This window comes from Eptesicus fuscus, chromosome 2 (genome assembly GCF_027574615.1).
Source record: "Eptesicus fuscus isolate TK198812 chromosome 2, DD_ASM_mEF_20220401, whole genome shotgun sequence".
Taxonomy (NCBI): Eukaryota; Metazoa; Chordata; class Mammalia; order Chiroptera; family Vespertilionidae; genus Eptesicus; species Eptesicus fuscus.
This window is the reverse complement of record NC_072474.1, coordinates 85,202,401-85,222,981: the sequence shown is the minus strand read 5'-3', so window position 1 is coordinate 85,222,981 and position 20,581 is coordinate 85,202,401. Positions and strand designations below refer to the sequence as shown.

The 20,581-nt window shown below is 43.7% G+C and overlaps 1 protein-coding gene across 1 annotated transcript in view; it reads left to right on the top strand.

Annotated features, from left to right (window-relative positions):
* PDGFRA (platelet derived growth factor receptor alpha) overlaps window positions 1-16,514 on the top strand; it is a 41,635-nt gene extending 25,121 nt beyond the window's left edge. Inside the window, exons 16-23 of the mRNA XM_028143796.2 lie at window positions 50-216; window positions 2,506-2,621; window positions 2,970-3,092; window positions 4,410-4,521; window positions 5,767-5,866; window positions 5,983-6,088; window positions 8,845-9,086; window positions 14,998-16,514. Of these exons, the coding sequence (XP_027999597.2) occupies window positions 50-216; window positions 2,506-2,621; window positions 2,970-3,092; window positions 4,410-4,521; window positions 5,767-5,866; window positions 5,983-6,088; window positions 8,845-9,086; window positions 14,998-15,145 (1,114 nt within the window). The 3' untranslated portion in view covers window positions 15,146-16,514. The remainder of the gene's footprint in view (window positions 1-49; window positions 217-2,505; window positions 2,622-2,969; window positions 3,093-4,409; window positions 4,522-5,766; window positions 5,867-5,982; window positions 6,089-8,844; window positions 9,087-14,997) is intronic.
* The last annotated feature ends 4,067 nt before the right edge of the window (window positions 16,515-20,581 follow it).

The following is a 20,581-nucleotide window of genomic DNA, read 5'->3' as shown; positions in this document are numbered from 1 at the left end:
GTTCACTCTCGAGGGCCATCTGGATAAAGTTCTTTTTCTGTTTTGACAGTTACGTCGTTTTATCTTTTGAAAACAATGGTGACTACATGGACATGAAGCAAGCTGACACCACACAGTACGTCCCCATGCTGGAAAGGAAAGAGGTTTCTAGATACTCGGACATCCAGAGATCACTGTATGACCGCCCAGCCTCATACAAGAAGAAGTCTATGTTAGGTAAAAGTGTCTGTGCTGACTCTTTGGGGTTGTGCTCTTCCAGGGGTTTAATGTGATATTTAAACTACTCGGAAGAAGGTGAGCAGCCCTGGGAAGTAGAACTGCCAGGCCACGTGGTCCCTAAATGTAGGTCTGCACAGCCTGGCCTGTGACATTGAAAAGAAGAAAAGGAATAGACAGACCTAATGTAATGAATTTTCTAGACTTTAAATATAATCATTTTAAAGACGTTGCTTATTCTGATATAATGATCTTTCTTAATGTTAACATGTCTCTGTCTCTCTCTCTTTTAACAAAAGTATGGTGATATTGATCTTCCGACCCCCCACAATGCCCCTACTTGGCAAAATTAAAAGCTAGCAATCTTATATTGGTTCCTAATATTATTTTAAAATTTTAATTATATAAGTCTCTGATATCCATGGGTTCAATAGCCCTTGCTTTTAGCTTTGCTAATATCCAACTTGTGATAGAAACTGGAAAGTGGACAATTTGAGGTTATATTTTTCTGACAAGGGCGTTGGGTATTTCTGCTAAATGTTTCAAGGAAGATCTGTCTGTTCCAAAGCAGATGGGCACGTGGCAGGGTTGAATTGATTTATAAACTCCAGGGAGCCTAGCCATGCCCAGACCAGATGGACCACCTCACATCTGCTGGGGTGGCCCCTCCAGGGTTCTAGTCTAATCACAGGCCTGCAGTGCGGAGGAGGCTATGAGATGGGTCTGATGTTGACTTGTCCTGTGATCTTGTATTATTGAGTCTGAGCCCTTCCATTGGTCAGTGCAAAAACAAAACAAAACATTGAGCTGCTATGGAAATTGTTTTGAAAATCACTACCATGCTCTGAATGCTTTCAGAGTTCTTAAGTGAAAGGTACAATCCATTATGAAAAGAATGTGCTCCTTTTGCAAAGCTCACTCAGTACACAATGATATTTTCCATTGCTGCAGTTCCAAGTTCCATTCATTCCCCCATTGCCAAATGGGTAAACTTCCAAGCCCTTTTTAAAGATGAGCCAGTGAGGGCTGTCGGAATCAGTGCTTCCTCTCCACTCCTGCATTGTTAAAAATAGTTTACATTGCTTCCCAGGCTGGACCTGGCTCCAGATGTCAGGGGAACCTGATTCATGCTCAGCCCAGGCCCTGTTGGCAGGCAGGCCGCTGCTTCCTGGCCTGCCCCTAGCTGGCTGGAAAAATGTGAATGGCTGCAGCTACTCTTCACTTGCCTGAACATTTTCAGAGAGAACTGAGAACTGTTGGCCTAGATTGCCTCCTTCCTCGAAAACCCTGGGGCCTGTCCAGATGGGACTAACCAGGGAAAGTGGACAAGTTACAAAGGGAATTAAATGCGAAGTCATTGGCACTGATCTTTAAGATTGCTACCTCTAGCCAGACTGGTTGGCTTTATTCACCAAGTAAACCAAGTACTATGAAGGTGGCTTTAAAAAAGAAAAAAAAAAAGCAATTCCTAGAAGATACTTTTTCAAAAGGCCCACATGTATATTCATCGTGGAAGATTTTAGTGTGTGTGTTTGTTTTATTGGTGGCTGAGGTTATAAAAAGTTTGGGAGGCAAACAACAAAATATGTGTGAGAACCTTTAGATTGGTATATATATATATATATATTATATATATATATATATATCTCATATATATATATCTCAGATATAATATTTTTAACCAGATACATGTTGCTGTTGATATATTTGATTTTAAAGATAGAGCCTTTGCATAGTATTTATTTTTTGTTTTAAACCTACAGTTATATCATTTTAGTCATTAGCCTTAAATATGTAACATATATTTCAATCATGTCTGACTGTATTCATATCTTTAGTTTAGTCCTGTTAGTCAAGTTACTTACAGATGTTCACTTCCATCGAAAAGCTCATTCCTAAATTCCAAGGTATTTTGTCTAGAATTTGCATAATTTAGATACCCACCTGTAAAGTCTAGAAACTCTGTAAGAAAATCCTTTTATGAAGATATAAAGGACAGCGTAGGAAATATAGTCAATAATACTGTAATAACTGTGTAAGGTGTCAGATGGGTACTGGAAATATCAGGAGGAACACTTTGTAAAGTACACGATTGTCTAACCACTATGCTGTACATCTGAAATTAATACAAAATAATACTGGATATAAACTGTCATTGAAATGTTTAAAAAAAAAAACAGAAGAAAAAGAAAATCATTTTAGATGTTCTTTGGACAAGCCTGTGGGAGCAGCCGAGGGTGAAGTTTTGTGCCATCTGCCAGCACCAACACTCTCAATTCCTTTCTGCAGACTCAGAAGTCAAAAACCTCCTTTCAGATGATAACTCGGAAGGCCTGACTTTGTTGGATTTGTTGAGCTTCACCTATCAAGTTGCTCGAGGAATGGAGTTTTTGGCTTCAAAGAATGTAAGTGTGTTCACGGGACAGGGCCTTTTTGGACCCAGGCCGCAGATCTGAATGAGGTGAACAGGGAAGATAGGTCTTGGAGAGGCCATTAGCAATGGCTGCTGCTCTCTTCTCTTCCCCAGAGCAGAGTGGGGAGTCCGACATCACCAGGTGTCTGCTTTGCTCCAGAGCTTTCTTGCTTTTGGGGGTGGTTGGGATGGGAGCCTGGAGGTGAGCTTTTTTTGCCAGTACAACCTCTCTGAGGTGCACCAGGCAGCTCCACGCGCCACCCGGGAACGGCCAGTCTTGCAGGGGTGCTGCTGTCTAGGGGCGGATGAGTTGACACCGATACCATGTCTCTCTGTGCAGTGTGTCCACCGGGACCTGGCCGCTCGCAACGTCCTCCTGGCACAAGGGAAGATCGTGAAGATCTGTGACTTTGGCCTGGCCAGAGACATCATGCATGACTCGAACTATGTATCGAAAGGCAGCGTAAGTGTCTCCTCATTGCCCCCATTTGGCATGCTCACCCTCCCTCACTCGCATCTCTGTAATCGGGTGTTGCTTCCAGCCATTTGGGTGCCCACAATTTCAACATGGAGTCTACAAGTCCCATGAATGGGCTCAGGATGGCCTGGGTCTGAGCCCCAACTCCAGCACTTCCTAGCATGGCATTTGGGGCAAGTTACTTGACCGTTCTGTGCCTCGGTTTCCCTGTCTGTAGCAGGGAAGTGACAATAATACCTATCTCCTTGATTGCTGAGGGGGATTGAAAGAGTGAATTCATGTAAAATGCTTAGGACAGTGCCTGGCACATTACAAGCACCCAGTAAGTGTGAGCTATTAATGTGTACATTGTGCACATGTGTGTCCATGCATGCAGTTCTAACAAGAGCATCTCTAACTTTTCTCAAATTTTCAAGTGGCATCTATGACTCCTAAACTGTTAAAACCCTTTGAGTTGATATATCTTAGAGGCACAATTTCCTTAAAGAGAGTCCTTCTATCTTACACTTGAACCTTTCTGCCCATCCCTTGCACCTCTAAGTGGATAGAGTAGCTGCCACCTGTCGGTACAAATCCAAATCACCCCACCGCACTGGTTGTGAGGCGGCTCACAGGGCTGCTGCATCCACCGGGAGGACACAGCTATGCCCGGGCTCTGCGTGTATGTGTGCTCTGTGATCATGACCTGTAGCTTCAGGCCCCTGGAAAGAAACCAGTGGACTTTGGTGGAGTCAAGGTCTGTTCAAGAAGGTTATGAGTCTATTATCTCCCCAGCGATTTCAGAGGGCTGAAGGATGCAGGTGTGCCTACTTGATAGATACATCTGCCCCGCTTGGTATTTACACAGAAGGTTGGACAACCTCACAAAAGAGGCTGCAAAAGTATCATACTGTCAGACTCTTTGTAGTGTTTCTTCAAGTTCAAAAATGTAATTGGCTCTCAGATCCCTGGGTCTGTTCTTAATTTTGTTCCTAGGAACACTTGAGAATAGGGGACAGGTCCATCCAGGGCTCATACTTTTGGTGTAAAAATTCAGGATTATGTATTTTTGGATGTTATTCTTTGGAAGGACATAAGAGGCAAAACTGACCATCCATCATTCGTCAAATTTTTCTTGAGCACCCACCAGGTGTCAGGCACTCTTCTGAGTGCCGGGAGTGCAGCAGTGAATAGCACACACAGAAGACGCTCACGTGGGCCAGCGTTATTCTTAGCCCAATAGAAAGAGAACCTTTTCCTATTTCTGCTGCTGTAGATATCGGTGCATATGCTGGGTTTAATATCCTGTCTCCTTCCCGGCAGACCTTCCTCCCTGTGAAGTGGATGGCTCCTGAGAGCATCTTCGACAACCTCTACACCACACTGAGCGACGTCTGGTCTTACGGCATTCTGCTCTGGGAGATCTTTTCCCTCGGTATGTGCCTGACATCTCTATTTGCTTGGGCTGTTTAGAACAACCCTGGAGGGGAAACGCTGTGTTTCTCCAGGCTCTGGGACGTAATCACTGTTAAGACACCTGGTGTGAGCCAAGCGCGCTACAGCCGATTTATATGGCACATTGTGCACGTATGACGTCTGGCGTGTGCCCGTGCAGGATGAGATGGTGGTCTTGGGAAGCTGTGCCCTCACCCCTGGCCTTTCCCCCTCCTCTTCTTTGGGCTACCGCAGAGCGACTTTCTCCCAGTGGAAATGCTCCTGACGACACCCACTCATCAGCTGCTTTTCCACTTGGGACTTTGGGTTAAGTGGGTTCACCACTGGAGATTGGCCACTCCCTCACATCATGGTGCTAGATGCTCAGGTGAAAGGTGGTGTGGCAAGGAAAAGGGCGTGGCTCCCCTTCCTGGTCATCATTGTGGAGGGAAACCTAGTTGCTTGGTCAGTCAGTCAGTTACCAGCTGCTGAACAACACTGGTGCCCACTGCTGCCAGGTGAGGGCTCTAAGAGAGGGATGATTCACGACCTTGACCTCCAGACAGTTCATCCAGGGAGCTAAGACTCACACACTTAGTGATAAACTGTTGGGTCCTGATTTAAAATCCTACGGGAAGTCCAGAGAAAGGAGCAAGGAGCCCTAGAGTCGTTTTGGAAGGCTTTAGAGAGAAGACTAAACTTGACCTGGGCTTGGCCATAAACATGTGAATGTTTCAGAATTTACTGTTACTCTGCTATGATAGTACTGGCCCCCTTTTTCTTAGTTCTCCCTCCTTGGATGCGATGCCACTGTGGATCATCCCAGTGTGCGTAGTCCGTTAAAAGCAGAGAGTTATCTCAGTATTTCAAGGCTCAATTTTGACTTTTGCTTTCATTTTTATTGAACATTTCTGGTGAAAATGACTTTTTTGTGGCCTTCGTGATTCTTTTGCTTTTCTATTTTGCTTTGTATATACAGATCCCGTAGTCAGAACCATTGGAAAGCACTTTTGAGCTTTTTCTAGAGACGTAGAATTTTTGCCTAGGGGTTCTGGACTTGACCAACCTAGAAGTCTTGCTAAAATTTAAGATTTGGGCAGGGAGATAACACTTCATTTTCTTGATAGAACCAGCACTTAACGGTTGGGATCCCCAAATGTTTTCTAAAGCTGCTGTGTCACCCCAAGTGTTTCAAAAACGTACCACACACTTGTTAATCCTGGCTGCTTCCTTTTTTGGCTTTCAGGTGGCACCCCCTACCCTGGCATGATGGTGGATTCTACTTTCTACAATAAGATCAAGAGTGGGTACCGGATGGCCAAGCCTGACCACGCCACCAGTGAAATGTGAGCCTCTCCCCATCCCGTGGGCCTTGTGTTCACGCCCAGTGGGCCTGTGTGTGTGGGGGGAGGGGTACCTGCTGCTCCTCCCTTTGCTCATGGTGTGTTCTGTGCTCCTCCAGCTACGAGATCATGGTGAAGTGCTGGAACAGTGAGCCGGAGAAGAGACCCTCCTTTTACCATCTGAGAGAGATTGTGGAGAACCTGCTGCCTGGACAGTATAAAAAGGTTTGTCTGTGGGACACCATGGATGCACCTAGAGGGTACTATGCTAAGTGAAAGAAGTCAGTCAGAGAAAGACAAATAGCATATGTTCCACTTGTATGTGGAATTAAAAAAAAACCCACACAAAAATAAACAAACAAACAAAAACAGAAGTAAACTCATAGATTCAGAAAACATTTTGATGGTTGCCAGTGGAAGGACTGGGTACAAAAGGGGAAAGGATTAAGATGTGCAAATTACCAGGTATAAAAACAGTCACAGGGATGTCGAGTACAGGATAGGGAATATTGTAATAATGATGTATGGTGTCATATGGGTGCTAGCCTTATTGGGTTGATCACTTTATAAGTTATATAAATGTCTAATCACTATGTTGCATACCTGAAGCTAATGTACTATTGTATGTCAACTGTAATTGAAAAAGAAAAAATTATTTTAAAAAATGAAAGGTTTGTCCTGGCCCCTTAGGATGGGTGGAAAGGAATGAGCAAAGGGAAAAGACAAAAGCTGGTAGTGAGTGAGCGAGCAGCACTGTTCAACACTGTTTTAAAGGAACATTTTCAAAGGAGGAGAAAGATTATGTGATCCAGTGGCCGGGGTTTTATGGAGTGCTCCCCAGGACCCTGGTTGCCATGGTGAATGAAAACCCTCCTCTTCCCGCAGGGCTCCCCTTTCATCTAAAGGGTGCAACACCTGTAAGCACTTTACTCTCCAGATGTTTGGATATCTGAAGCTACTGTGCAGTTAGTCTCAGGGCATCCACAGCCATTACATTGCTAATTTGAATGCACTGAAATCCATGCAAAATTGGCTTTTGCCAGCTGACTGGAAGGAGCAACCTCAGCTGTTATCTGTGGCTCCAGCTGGTTTTTGTGTGGAATAGGAAACATTGTTCAAAGGAACAAATGTGATTTCATGGAACCAAGCAGGATATGTTAATGAACGAAACAACTTTCTGCTGAGATGCGGAGAAGGAAACCCAGACACACATGTATAATAAACTGGATTTCTTAGGTTCAGATTAGTTGCCATATCGACTTTCCATACTTTTTTGCTTCTCTTTCTCCTTCTCAAGGAGGAGGCAGTGGTAGAAGGCTGCATACTGACCTGGAAGTGAAATACTTTTGTCTATTGATTTTTCTCACAGCCCATGGCAAGTCCCCTAAGTGAGGCACTGGGGAACAGACGCTCTGGTTGGTAAAGATAGGTTGGTGGAAATAGACTGGGACTAGTGTTGAAATAAGGGTGTTTTTAGATCAAAGTTCCTAAGTTTTGAGTTAGATTTCTTCAATGGCTTCAGGATGAAGCTTGGCTTCAGAATGGCTTCATTCTTTAGGATGGCTTCAGGTATGGCGCTCCCTGTGGAAGTCTTTGTCACCTCTTATCAGGACCCACTCAAGCCGTGGAGAGAGTGTGGATGTGATGAGGCCAGAGTGCCCATGCTAGTCCCAGAGAGGGGGTCTTTGTGGGTATGGACACAGTCATAGCTACTGACTCAGAGAAGGGGATTTCAGACCTGCCAGCGGCAGATTTCTGCCATTGGTGGCCCTTTATTTTCTCTTAAAAATTTTTTTTTCAATTACAGTTGACATTCAGTATTATTTTATATTAGTTTCAGGTGTACATCATAGTGGTTAGACATTTATATAATTTATGAAATGATTCCTCCATAAGTCTAGTACCCACCTGGCACCATACATAGTTATTACGTTGACTGTTTTCCCTATACTGTACTTTACATCCCCAGGACTATTTTGTAACTGCCAATTGTACTTCACCTTTTGTTCTCTGTATCTTTGAGTCTGTTTTGCTTGTTCATTTATTTGTTCTTTAGATTCCACATATAAGTGAAATCATATGGCATTTGTCTTTTTCTGTTTGACTTATTTCACTTAACATAATACCCTGTAGGTTCACCCATGCTGTCACAAATGGAAAGATTTCATTCTTTTTTATAGCCAAGTAATATTCCCATATATCTATCTATATCTATATTTATATCTATATCTATATCTATATCTAAATCTATATCTATATCTATATATCTATATCTATATCTATATCTATATCTATATCTATATCTATCTACCTATCTATCTATATATATATCACGTTTATCCAATTGTTGAGGGGCACGTAGGTTGCTTCCATATCTTGGCATTGAAAATAATGCTGGTTCCATAGCCCTGAGACTAAGTCTGTGTGAGTGTGTGGGCCCTATAAGAGGACACCTGGGTTTCTAGCAGCCTTCCATCTCGTCCAGATAAACGGAATCCCTGCTGATTTTTATGCTAGATGTTATGGGGGCTCCTCTTCCCAGCACTGGTGCTCTGGGCTGGGGAGCCCAGTGTCGGGCTGGGACCCCTTGCTTCTCAGGGGGGTCCTCCACAGCTGAGATATCCCTCCTGCTTTTTAACCACCACACATGGGTATGAGGCCAGCCTGTTTGATATCTGTGCCCTTCCTACACGGCTTCTTTATATCCTTAGTTATGGGACCTCTTTTCAGCTAGTCTTCAGATGTTTCTCCAGGTTGATTGTTCTATAATTTAGTTGTAATTTTGATGTGGTCATGGGAGGTGGTGGCCCTTTTTTTCATGTCCCTCATCTCTGGGGACAGTTGACATCTGACTCTCCTTCAGTTGTCTAAATCCCACATCTGTAAGGTAATTTGGAAACACGGACAGTTAAAATGAATAGATACACATCTGCAGTTTGGTCAGTAACACTTGAGTAACGATGTGCAATGAATGTTTGCAGAGTTATGAAAAGATTCACCTGGATTTCCTGAAGAGCGACCATCCTGCTGTGGCGCGCATGCGAGTGGATGCTGACAATGCCTACATTGGCGTCACCTACAAAAACGAGGAGGACAAGCTGAAGGACTGGGAGGGTGGCCTGGACGAGCAGAGGCTGAGTGCTGACAGCGGCTACATCATCCCTCTGCCTGACATCGACCCCATTCCTGAGGAGGAAGACCTGGGCAAGAGGAACAGACACAGGTAGATGTGGGTGTGGCCTCAGCTTCCAGCAGTGCTCCCCTGCCCCAGCCCCTGCCCCTGCCCCTGCCCTGCCCCAGCCCCTGCCCCAGCACACCTGAAGAGAGGAGCTGTTGCCCAGATGACCAGGCTCCCGGTGGTGAACCAGTTTTAGGGGATCAAGGGGCAGAACCCCCAGTTTTGAAAATACTTCCATTTGATCCTAATATGTTCCCCTGGGGCTGGGGGAGGTGTAGGGCAGGGAAGGATGTGCTTCCCTGGTGGAGAATATTTGACCTAAGTCCTCAGGTAATTTGATCAAACTTACACAGCAACTGAGATTACTGAGATGCTATAAGCCTCTTTTGCTGTTTCCTTAATTAGTCATCCAGAAAGTTGAGAGAGAGGCTAGACTGGGCTATTTGATGCCACATCAGTGCTTTATAACTCTAGCTGTAAGTTGGAATCACCTGGGGAGATTTTAAAAATACTGATATACAAGCCTCACCCAGACCAAAAACTTAGAATCTCTGGGAGTGGGGCTCAAGTGTGCTCTGGCTAGTTTGTGTTTTCTTTTTAACTTTGTATTGTGGAAGAGTTCTAACATGCACAATTCAAACCGTATTGTGAACTGTCAGGTATCCATCACTTCCCTTCAATGTTTACGACCTCGTGGCCAGTCTGCATCCCTAGCTGTATCTGTTCCTCCACCTCTGCCCCCTCTGGAGTATTTTGAAGCACATCCAAACATCATATCATTTCATCCACAAATATTCCAGTATGGATTTCTAAATGATAAAGGCTCTATCTCTAAAAATAACTACAGTTATTAAAATAACTATAATATCATTATCCCCCCCCCCCAAATTGACAATCTATACCAATAAAAGGATAATATGCAAATTGGTCAGGATGCCCTCACAGTAACAGCTGAACAGCAGGCTGCGTGGGCGACAAGGCTGGCAGGGGGTTAGTGAGGGGCAACCAAACGACTGAACAGCAGGCTGCATGGGGCAACCAGACCAGCAGTGGGGGCAGTTGGGGGCAACCAGGCTGGCAGGGGATCAGTTAGGGGCCATCAGGCAGGCAGGCAGGTGAGCAGTTAGGAGCCAGTGGTCCCGGATTGTGAGAGGGATGTCTGACTGCCGGTTTAGGTCTGATCTTGGGGATTGGGCCTAAATCGGCAGTCGGACATCCCCTGAGGGGTCCCAGATTGGAGAGGGTGCAGGCTGGGCTTAGGGGACCTCCCCCATGCACAAATTTTGTGCACCGGGCCTCTAGTAAATTAATATCAAGTTAGTATTCTCATTTCTTTGATCCCCTCACAAATATTATTTTACATTTGGTTTGTTTTATTTAAGACCCAAATAAGAGTCACACAGTGGATAAGTCTCTAAGTTTGTTGACATGTCTCTAAGTTTGTCCTCCCTCTCTTTGCCCCCTGGCATGTTATTTGTGAAGAAACCAGAGCATTTATTTATTTATTTTAAAATACATTTTATTGATTTTTTTACAGAAAGGCAGGGAGAGGGAGAGAGAGTTAGAAACATTAACGAGAGAGAAACATCGATAAGCTGCCTCCTGCACACCCCCCACTGGGGATGTGCCCGCAACCAAGGTACATGCCCTTGACCGGAATTGAACCTGGGACCCTTGAGTTTGAAGGCCGATGCTCTATCCAATGAGCCAAACCAGTCAGGTCACCAGAGCATTTATTTGCCTGTAGAGTTCTCACATTCAAAATTTTGCTGATTGCACCCTGAGGTGTATTTTACCATGTGCTTCTGCCTCATATTTTTGTTGTAAATTGGTAGCTCACCTTGAGACTTGATCTAACCCAGGTTAGATTTTGAAGTGAGTATGCTTCAGAGAAGGTGCTGTGTACTTCCGTCAGGAGGCGCCTACTGTCCAGATGTGTCTCTTTTTGTGACACTAGCAGCCATTGGTGCTCCTTCCCTAGACCCATTACTTTACTACCAAGATGATGCAAGTGCACAGCCCGGACTAGAACTGTTGGTTGACACAGTCCAGGTGGAATGCCCCAATTCACGCTCTCTCTGCACAGCCTTTGAGCAGAGGCAGGAGAAGGTGATAGCGGCCCCTTGTTCAAGGTCCAAGTTGCAGCGAGTCTCCTTTTTCCCCCTCTTTCTTCGCAATATTGTTGTCCCTTCTTCCTCATTCAGTTGACTACATACAATTATTTAATCACAGGCATTATTATTTGGGAGGCTTATGATTGTGACCGCTCTCAGCCAACTGAGGTATAAGGTTTAGACAACCCTTGTTTATTTGCGTGCACCAGGTAATTTTAAAAGAACGTTTCCTGCCTGTCAGCCATCTGTGTTTTTTGTTTTTTTTTTGTTTTTTGTAATGTGTGCTTTATATGAGATTTGGAGATGGGGCAAAGTAGTCTGTCTGACTTACTGTTCTAATTGTCCTTTGCTCAGGACATGTGTTTACATTCCTTTAGCAAGCAGTGTTTGTCCCAGTTTTGGGGATCTGTGGTAGAACTTTCAGGCGTGGGGGAAGGCTGAGCAGTGGGCCTTGGCACACTCCCAGCTCTGTCATCTATTTGGTTCTTTTGTGTTTGGGGACTCTGAATAATATTTCCGTTGTAAAAAGGATTCTGCATCTAAATAAAGTTAGAAAGTCACATTGAGACAAAGAAAATAAGAAAGGTGTCCCCAGAATTTTTCTAGGGATAGAGGAGGCTAGACTGCAGAACTTGACACATATCCGACAGAGAGAACAATTCTAGTTGCTAGGTAGTGGGCGCGTTGGATAATGAGAACTTCTGCTAGGGTGAGACATTTGATCTCCTTTGAATCACTCAAATTGGGTCCCAAATGACTGCACGAGGTCTGATGAGACTCTGGTCCTGACAGGCGGGCTGAGCATGGTGTCAGCTCCAGTGGCCATAACACAATACCACAGACTGGGGGCTGAAACAACAGAAATTTACTTTCTCGCTGTTCTGGAGGCTGGAAGTTTAAGATCAAAGTGTTGACAGGCTTGGTTCCTCCTGAGGCCTCTCACCTTGGATCGCACATGGCCACCTTCTTCTTGTGTCTTTTTCTTCCTTTTTTTCTATCCTCACCTGAGGATATTTTTTGCCATTGCTTTTCAGAGAGAGTGGAAGGGGAGGGAGAGAGAAAGAGAGAAACATCGATGCGAGAGAGACTCATGGACAGGTTGCCTCCCACATACACCCTGACTGGGGGCAAAGAGAGAACCCACAACCCAGGCATGTGCTCTTGACCAGAAATTGAACCAAAGACCCTTCAGTGCGAGCCAACGCTCCAACCACTGAGCAACACCAGCCAGGGCTTCTTGTGGCTTTTTCTGGGTTCAAGCATGACTGGTGTCTTGTCCTCTTCTTATAAGAACACTAGTTCTATTGGAGTAAGGCCTTACTTTCATAACCTCATGTAACTTTAATTACCTCTTTAAAGGTTCTATCTCCCAGTACAGTTGTATTAAGATTTCAAATTCAACATATGAATTGGGGCGGGGGTGGGGGGGTGGGGGCATGAATAATTCAGCCCGTAAAAGAGAGGGAATCCCTGAGCTGGGATGCTCTGGGTTTAGGCAGGCAGAGCCAGCGTGGTGGTCCTGAGGAACCTTCTCCTCGGGCTCAGGATGCTTGGCCTCAGGAGGGGAGAGGGCAGGAAGAAGACAGGGCCTTGCTGTATAGATTTTAGGAATTCTGGTCAGAGCCTATGGGGAGCCAGGTCCTGGGCTGTAAGACGGGCAATGTGGCTTGGGAACCAGCTGTAATCCCAGTCATCAGCTCTAGGACCCACCATGAAGCCTGGGAGCAGCAGGGATGGTCTGGTGCTGAGTTTCTGTGGGAGTTAGCTTCTGTGCCCACACTTCTGCCTTCTCTCTGGGAGATGGCCTGTCAGGGAGAGGGGCATGCCAGGCCCAGGAGGACCAGTTCCAGGGAGATAGACTCTCTGTGGAACTTGCCCCCAAAGAGGGGGCCAGCAGTCCAAATCACAGCATCTAAGAAAGTGTCATAAATGCACGCCCCAGCTGAGCTGGGTCAATAGCTAAGGGGTGATTCAGGCCCCTAGTCATTGGCAAGTCCCAGGAACACTCTGGCCTGCCGGGGAAGAGGGGATGTCAGGACTAGATGGTGATCAAGATCAGCCAAGTGGACTGGGGTTCCCGATGAGGTTCCAGGACCAGGGTGTAAGTGGGGGCGTAGGGTGGAATTTAAAGTAGTAACCGAGGCAAAAGCTCACCATAGGAAAGGGCCCAATCTGTGGGGCTGTGAAGGGAAACTTCAATCCAGTAGCCCATTGATTTTAAGTGCTCGCCAGGCGACAGGGGCCTTGGGGTGGAGGGCAGCAAACTGTTCCCCAGAGGTTTCTACTGGGCCAGGCTCAGTTCTCTGCTTGGAAGTGATATGGAGAGGAGGGGACAGAGCTGAGGAATCAGGCTGGGCTGGCAGGCAGGAAACAGCTAACTGGTTGAGCCCCTCTGGTGTGTGTGCGAGCCTCCTCCTTCTGGCTGACTAGCCTATAGTGTGGTTTAGATGCTGTGTATATAGCATGGTGCTGCTGCCACACAGTGAGGAGAAGAGACCATTCCTGCCTGTCAGCAGGTGGTAGTCTGCTTAGAGCTAAAGAACATACATACAAATTTAGCAATACAAGGCAGGAGAACCACAAAATGCTAAGAGTTCAGAGAAGGAAAGACAGACAGGGAATCGTGACAGGCTGATTTAGGGAAGATTATTTTCCAAAAATTTTGTGAAAAATTTTAAATGTCCAGAAAAATTGAGAGACTACATTTCCCACTTAGATTTAGCAGTTGTCAACATTTTGCCACATTGCTCTATCTATCTATCTATCTATCTATCTATCTATCTATCTATCTATCTATCATCTAACCATCATCTATCTATCTATCAACTATCTATCTAATAGGTGTTGTGTGTTTCGCATGCATACATGCTAAACTTTTTTATTCTTGCAAAATCATTTAAAACCAAATCGTTTGAAACTCCAGCACACATCCCTTCAGAATAAGGATTCTCTCCTAACCACAATAGCATGGTTACGCATAAGAAAATTAAACTATTTCCTGATATCATCTAATATCTAGGCCCTATTCAAATTCAGGTGAGGGTTTGAATACTAGCAATAATAATAACAGCTAACATTTATTGAGCACCTTTTATGTTCTAGGCACTGTGCTCAGTGCTTTATGGTTATTACCTCATTTAATCACCCTAACAAACAGGAATATTGTCCGGCACCATTATCATCCCATTTATAGGCAAGGGAACAAGTTCATGGGGTTAAATGACTAATGTCAAGTCCCCTAGCTACTAAGGGACCATTCCAGACCTAAGACTTTCTGGCTCTAGAATGTCCCCTCTATGCCACTACTCTAGTAAGTAAAGAGCCTTCACCTGGGCCTTCAAGAGGAGGGGAAGGAGGGCATTCCAGGCCAGTGGGGTGACAGCCTGAGAACACAGTTTGGACATTCAGGAGGTTTCAGGGAGAGCAAGGGACTGGCCTGGCTGTAGTTTGTTTGCCCCTGATTCCATCCCTCTGCTTTTCCTTCCCCGTGCCTTTTGACCAGGCATTGCTTATTTTCTCTTCCAGGAGTATTGAGTTAGGAAAGTAGACATTGTCTCAGCTTCTTAGCAACTTTGATGAAAGGTTTAGCAGAAGAGAAGGAAAGCTGAAGTGTGGAGATGACCTGCGGACCTTGGTTTTCCAGGTGGCCCACTGCAGTGTGATGGGTGATGAGGAGCTGCCTGGCTTGGTGGTAGAATCTTGCCCAACTGGGTAGCCCAAGTTTGAATGCAAAGGTTCTTGCCAGAAGAGCTCCTTTGCCTTTGGGGGCCACCCTAGAAACGCTACCGTGGTCAGGTTGGGCTGTACGTGGCCGTAACCTTTCCTCTTCTTTCCCTCCCCAGCTCGCAGACCTCTGAAGAGAGTGCCATTGAGACAGGTTCCAGCAGTTCCACCTTCATCAAGAGAGAGGACGAGACCATTGAGGACATCGACATGATGGACGACATTGGCATAGACTCCTCAGACCTGGTGGAGGACAGCTTCCTTTAACTTGTGGATTCGAGGGGTACCTTCCACTCCTGGAGCCACCGTGGATCCTTTTGAGAAAACCACTTTATTGCAATGCAAAGTTTGAGAGGAGGACTTGGATGATGTGTAAAGAGAAGTTCCCAGCCCAGGGCCTCAGGGAGCCTTCTACATGTGAGTGAATGGGACATTTTGAAATGAACTTTTTCAGCGTTGCCTCTTGCAATGCTTCAGTAGCATCTCAGCGTGTGAAGTTTGGAGGTAGTTGGACAAGGAAATAATGGACCACACAAGACGAACTTTGTGTTTCAAGGCATTGGTGAGATTCCAACATACACATGTTTTGTTGCAACAAAACTCCAGCATTGTAATTATGTAAATAACTCTAACCAAGGATGTGTTTCGTTTTGTATTAACTATCTGCTCTGGACCTCTGAAGAGACCGACCACTCAACCCATCCATGTACTTCCTGCTTGAAACCTGGTATCAGCTGCTGTTGAACTTTCTAATGAAGTACATGCAAAACCACTTTTGAACCTTAAAAGGTACTGGTACTATAGCATTTTACTTTTTTTTTTTTTTTTAGTGTTAAAGAGAGAAAAGCTAATGATTAACCAACCTTGTTTAATAGATTTGGGTCATTTAGAAGCCCAACATCTCATTTTTATATTGTAATCTATGTTTATAATAATACTACTGTTATCAGTAACGCTAAATGTGTAATATGTAACACGTTTTCCCTACAAAGAAAGCACAATTTAAAAAAAAATCCTTACTAAGTAGGTTGACAGTTTTTGACATTTATATTAAATAACATATGTTTCTCTATAAAATATGGTAATAGCTTTAGTGGATTAAATTTAGTTGAACATAGAGAACCAAGTAAAAGTAGTGTCTTCCAGGAAGTCAAGAGTTTTTACCTATGTACTGAATAGGTTCCTTAACCCCGTTGTACTAAAAACAACTAACTACCCTCGGAAGTGATGGGATTGGAAACAAACAAGCAAAACCCTTTAATCCTAAATATTCTCAATATAAAGGCATAAGCCTATGACTAACATGACTTCTTACGGAAAATACAATCATCAGCGAAAAGATGGCATTTGCAGAGATTTTATTTATGCCTGGTGATAACTTTGGTGGATCCCAACATATATGTTTTTAAAATTCTACAAACCCTAAAAGAGTCAGAAGAATATCCTGAATATGAGCCCTTTTTCTCTTCTCTTACCCCAATGAGAAATAGTGTGAAACTCTGAGCCCGTAAAGGCATTGCCTAGTGAAGGCTGTGTGTGCCTTCGCCTGGATCTTTGGTTCCCAAACGGAACTGGCAACCAGAATCCCCCGATGCTAAGTCCTGTCCCAGAGATTCTGAATGATTAAATCTGGGCTGGGGGGGGGGGGGAGCAGAAACCTGTATTTTTATAAACACCCTGGCTGTTCTGATCAGGCGGGTCTGGAAAATACCAGGGTAAGTTACAGGAAACGCCATGGGAAAAAAAATTTGAAATTAGGAACTGGGCTACTCTTGAAATCTTTGGCTTCTGGTCAATGCCACTTTAATGCCACATATCTAGCAATTGCTATCCTTAATTTAACTTTTCACTCTTCGCTGAGGCTCAGCATGCTAAATCTTGGTTGGCAGGTCTTCTAAAAGTAAAGGCACTGCTTCCCACAGCATGGGGGAGCTGAACTCCCTCTTCCCCGAGGCCCCAAAATGCATGCACAAAAATGATGCAATTTAGTGTGCTAAGTCTCTAGAACCAGGCCAATATTTTGGTGAAAAAAAAAAAAAGTTTTTCTGATATTTTGGGGTTAGATGGGAGGACAAATTGTCACATCAATCCAAACTGTCAAACTGGTTGGCGCGGGTTCATTGGTATTCTTTGCAATACCGCTTAATCTCTGACACCATATGAATGAAACATGGGCTGTGATTACTGCAATCACTGTATACGCGCCTGACAGGTGATGCTTTGAAAGATGTAAAAGCAATAACAAGGTACTTGACTACCTACTGGTGTAATCTCAATGCAAGCTCCAACTTTCTTATCCACCTTTTTCATAGCGTGAAGACTGAGCCAGATTGGCCAATTAAAAAAGCAAACCTAACTAGGTTCTGTAGAGCCAATTAGACTTGAAATACATTTGTATTTCTAGAATCACAGCTCAAGCATTCTGTTTATCACTCGCTGTCCTGTGTGTAGCCTTCTTTTGTTGGTGCTTTGCATTTTGATGTTCCTTTGAGTCTTGAGTGACATCATCAGGCTGGAGAAGATTTTCAGACCAGCGGGTTCCAGTCCTAACAAATGCGCTCACCTGAGTTTGTGTGTAATTGCATTTTGTTTTTGTTTTGTAAAAAACGGTGTTTTCAGTGTATCACAGATTTGTTTCCTTTATGGCCTACTGCAAAGTCCCCAGATGAAAATTTGCCAATCATTCCTGCTTTCTGTGTTTATGAAGACAATCAAAGCTGGCCTGAGAAACGAAACTTGTGGCTTTTAAAATGATCTATGATGTCCTTAAAATGTGGTCTGCCAACCTGTAACAAAATGGTCCTATTTTTGTGAAGAGGGACGTAAGATACAATGATGTTATACATCAATATGTATATATGTATTTCTATATAGACTTGGAGAATACTGCCAAAACATTTATGACAAGCTGTATCACTGCCTTTGTTTATATTTTTTTAACTGTGATATTCCCCACAGGCACATTAACTGTTGCACTTTTGAATGTCCAAAATTTATATTTTAGAAATAATAAAGAGAAAAATACGTAAGTGTTCCCGAAACAGTGGTGTGGTGAATGTGTGAGAAGAACTAACTCGATAGGAAGGGTCTACAGATGCAAAATGTATTGCAAATCCCCGTTCATGTTTTTGTTTTTAAACGTGTAAATGAAGATCTTTATATTTCAATAAATGAGATATATATATAATTTAAAGTATTGCTAAGGTTCCAACATTTTTGTCTTTAGTTTAATCATATAAATTAAAGCAATCTTATTCAATTTAATTTCTTAGAAACATTCCAGTAGGACTCTGTATTATGGTTTTGATGAAACCAATAGAAAATTTAAGATGTAAACATTATGTAAGCTAGTCAGTTCTCAGGCTCAGCATTTGACTTAAAGATGATTGGCACTTGGCTAATCTTTGAGCCTATTTAAAAAATATATATATATTTTTTTAATATATTTTATTGATTTTTTTACAGAGAGGAAGGGAGAGGGATAGAGAGTTAGAAACATCGATCAGCTGCCTCCTGCACACCCCCTACTGGGCATGTGCCCGCAACCAAGGTACATGCCCCTGACCGGAATCAAACCCGGGACCCTTCAGTCCGCAGGCCAACGCTCTATCCACTGAGCCAAACCAGTTTGGGCTAAAAAAAATATTTTTATTGATTTCAGAGAGGATGGGAGAGGGAAAGAGGGAGAGACCATCAATGATGAGAGAGAATCATTGATTGGCTGCCTCCTGCACACCCACTACTAGGGATCAAGCCTGCAACCTGGGCATGTGCCTTTGATCGGAATCAAACCCGGGACCCTTCAGTCTGCAGGCCAAGGCTCTATCCACTTAGTTTATTAGTTATAATAGCATATTATTGTTTTTAAATTTATTTTTTATTTTATTTTTCAATTACAGTTTACTGTCAATATTATTTTGTATTGATTTCAGGTGTACAGCATAGTAGACAATCATATACCTTTTTAAAAAATATATTTTTATTGATTTCAGAGAGAAAGGGAGAGGGAGAGAAAGATAGAAACATCAGTGATAAGAGGGAAGCATTGATCCGCTTCCTTTTCATTCCCCCCACTGGGGATCAAGCCCGCAACCTGGGCATGTGCCCTGACAGGGAATCGAACCGAACTGCCTTTGTTCATAGGTTGACGCTCAACCACTGAGCCACACCGGCCAGGTGACAATCATATACTTTAAAAGTGTCCCCCCTGATATTTCCAGTACCCATCAGGCACCATGCATACTTATTACGATATCATTGACTATATTTTCTATGCTACGCTTTACATCCCATGACTGTTTTGTGACTACCAATTTGTACTTCTCAATCCCCTCACCTCTTTCACCCAGTCCCCCAGTCCCCTCCCCTCTGGCAATCACCAGTCTGCTCTGTGTGTATTACAGCATATTATTGTGTGATGTTTTCCTGTGCAATATAAAGAGTACAGGACTGCATTTACTCTGGACAGCATTTAAACATGACAAATGCATCAAGTACAGAGTTAAAGTTTTTTCCCCACCACATCTTCCCTGTCCCATTTCCCAGAGGCAGGACTGCGTCACTTGGTGAGTGTTTTTGTATCCTTGCAGCCCCCTTTTTGTACACATACCCACGCCTACCTCAGAGATATTGCGGGTTGGGTTCCAGACCACCACAATAAAGTGAGTTATAATTTTTTTTTTTTTTTTTTTTTGCTGGTGTAAGGTCTTTCCTTTAATTTGTAAAACACGCAACAGCTGGGAAGTGTAATAAAGCTATTTTTGCTTTATATTTAACCTAGATGGGATTGTACTTTAGATAATGCTTTGCGATATGCTTTTCTCTTTTTCTTTTCTTTTTGAAGATACTGTAGACTATTTTTTAGAGCAGTTTTAGGTTCACAGCAAAATTGAGAGGAAGGCACAGCCCCTGCCCTCCACACATGCACAGCCTCCCCCTTCTCACTATCCCCCACAGAGGGGCACATTTGCTACAATTGATAACACATCATTATCCCCAGAGTCCACAGTGCTTTGTATTGTAAATGCTATATTTAAAGGTCTCTGTGAAAAAAAAAAATTTTTTTTATCCACTGCATAGTAGCCCACTGCATAGTATCCCACTATGTAAATATGCTATAATTTATGCCCTCATGTTTCTATTAAATGCATTTATATTTTCCAGTTCTTTGCTATTAAAGTGCACATGGAGTAGTGCTTTTTTAAAATATTTTTTTATTGATTTTAGAGAGGAAGGGAGAGGTTGAGGGAGATAGAAACATCAATGATGAGAGAGAATCATTGATCGGTCACCTCCTACATGCCTCCCACTGGGGATCAAGCCTGCAACCCGGAATTAAACTGAATCCTGGCTCATAGGTTGACACTCAACCACTGAGCCATGCTGGCTGGGCTGGAGTAGTATTTTGTTAGGATAGATTCCTAGAAATAAAATCACGAGGCCCAAGGGTGTGCAGACATAAACTATTATTGAGCCCAAGTCTTCAGATGTGCCCGGTGCAGTAAATTCTTGACGGTCTACACGGGAATCACCTGCTCTGCAGCTCACCGGCAGCTCTAGGCTTCCCTGCCTCACACTGCTCACCCTGATGTGGTGTGTGCCGGAGCATGCGGGTTTTTGCATTCTGAAGCATGCCGAATCAAAGGACTTCAGGATTTAAAAAATATATATATTTATTGATTTTTTACAGAGAGGAAGGGAGAG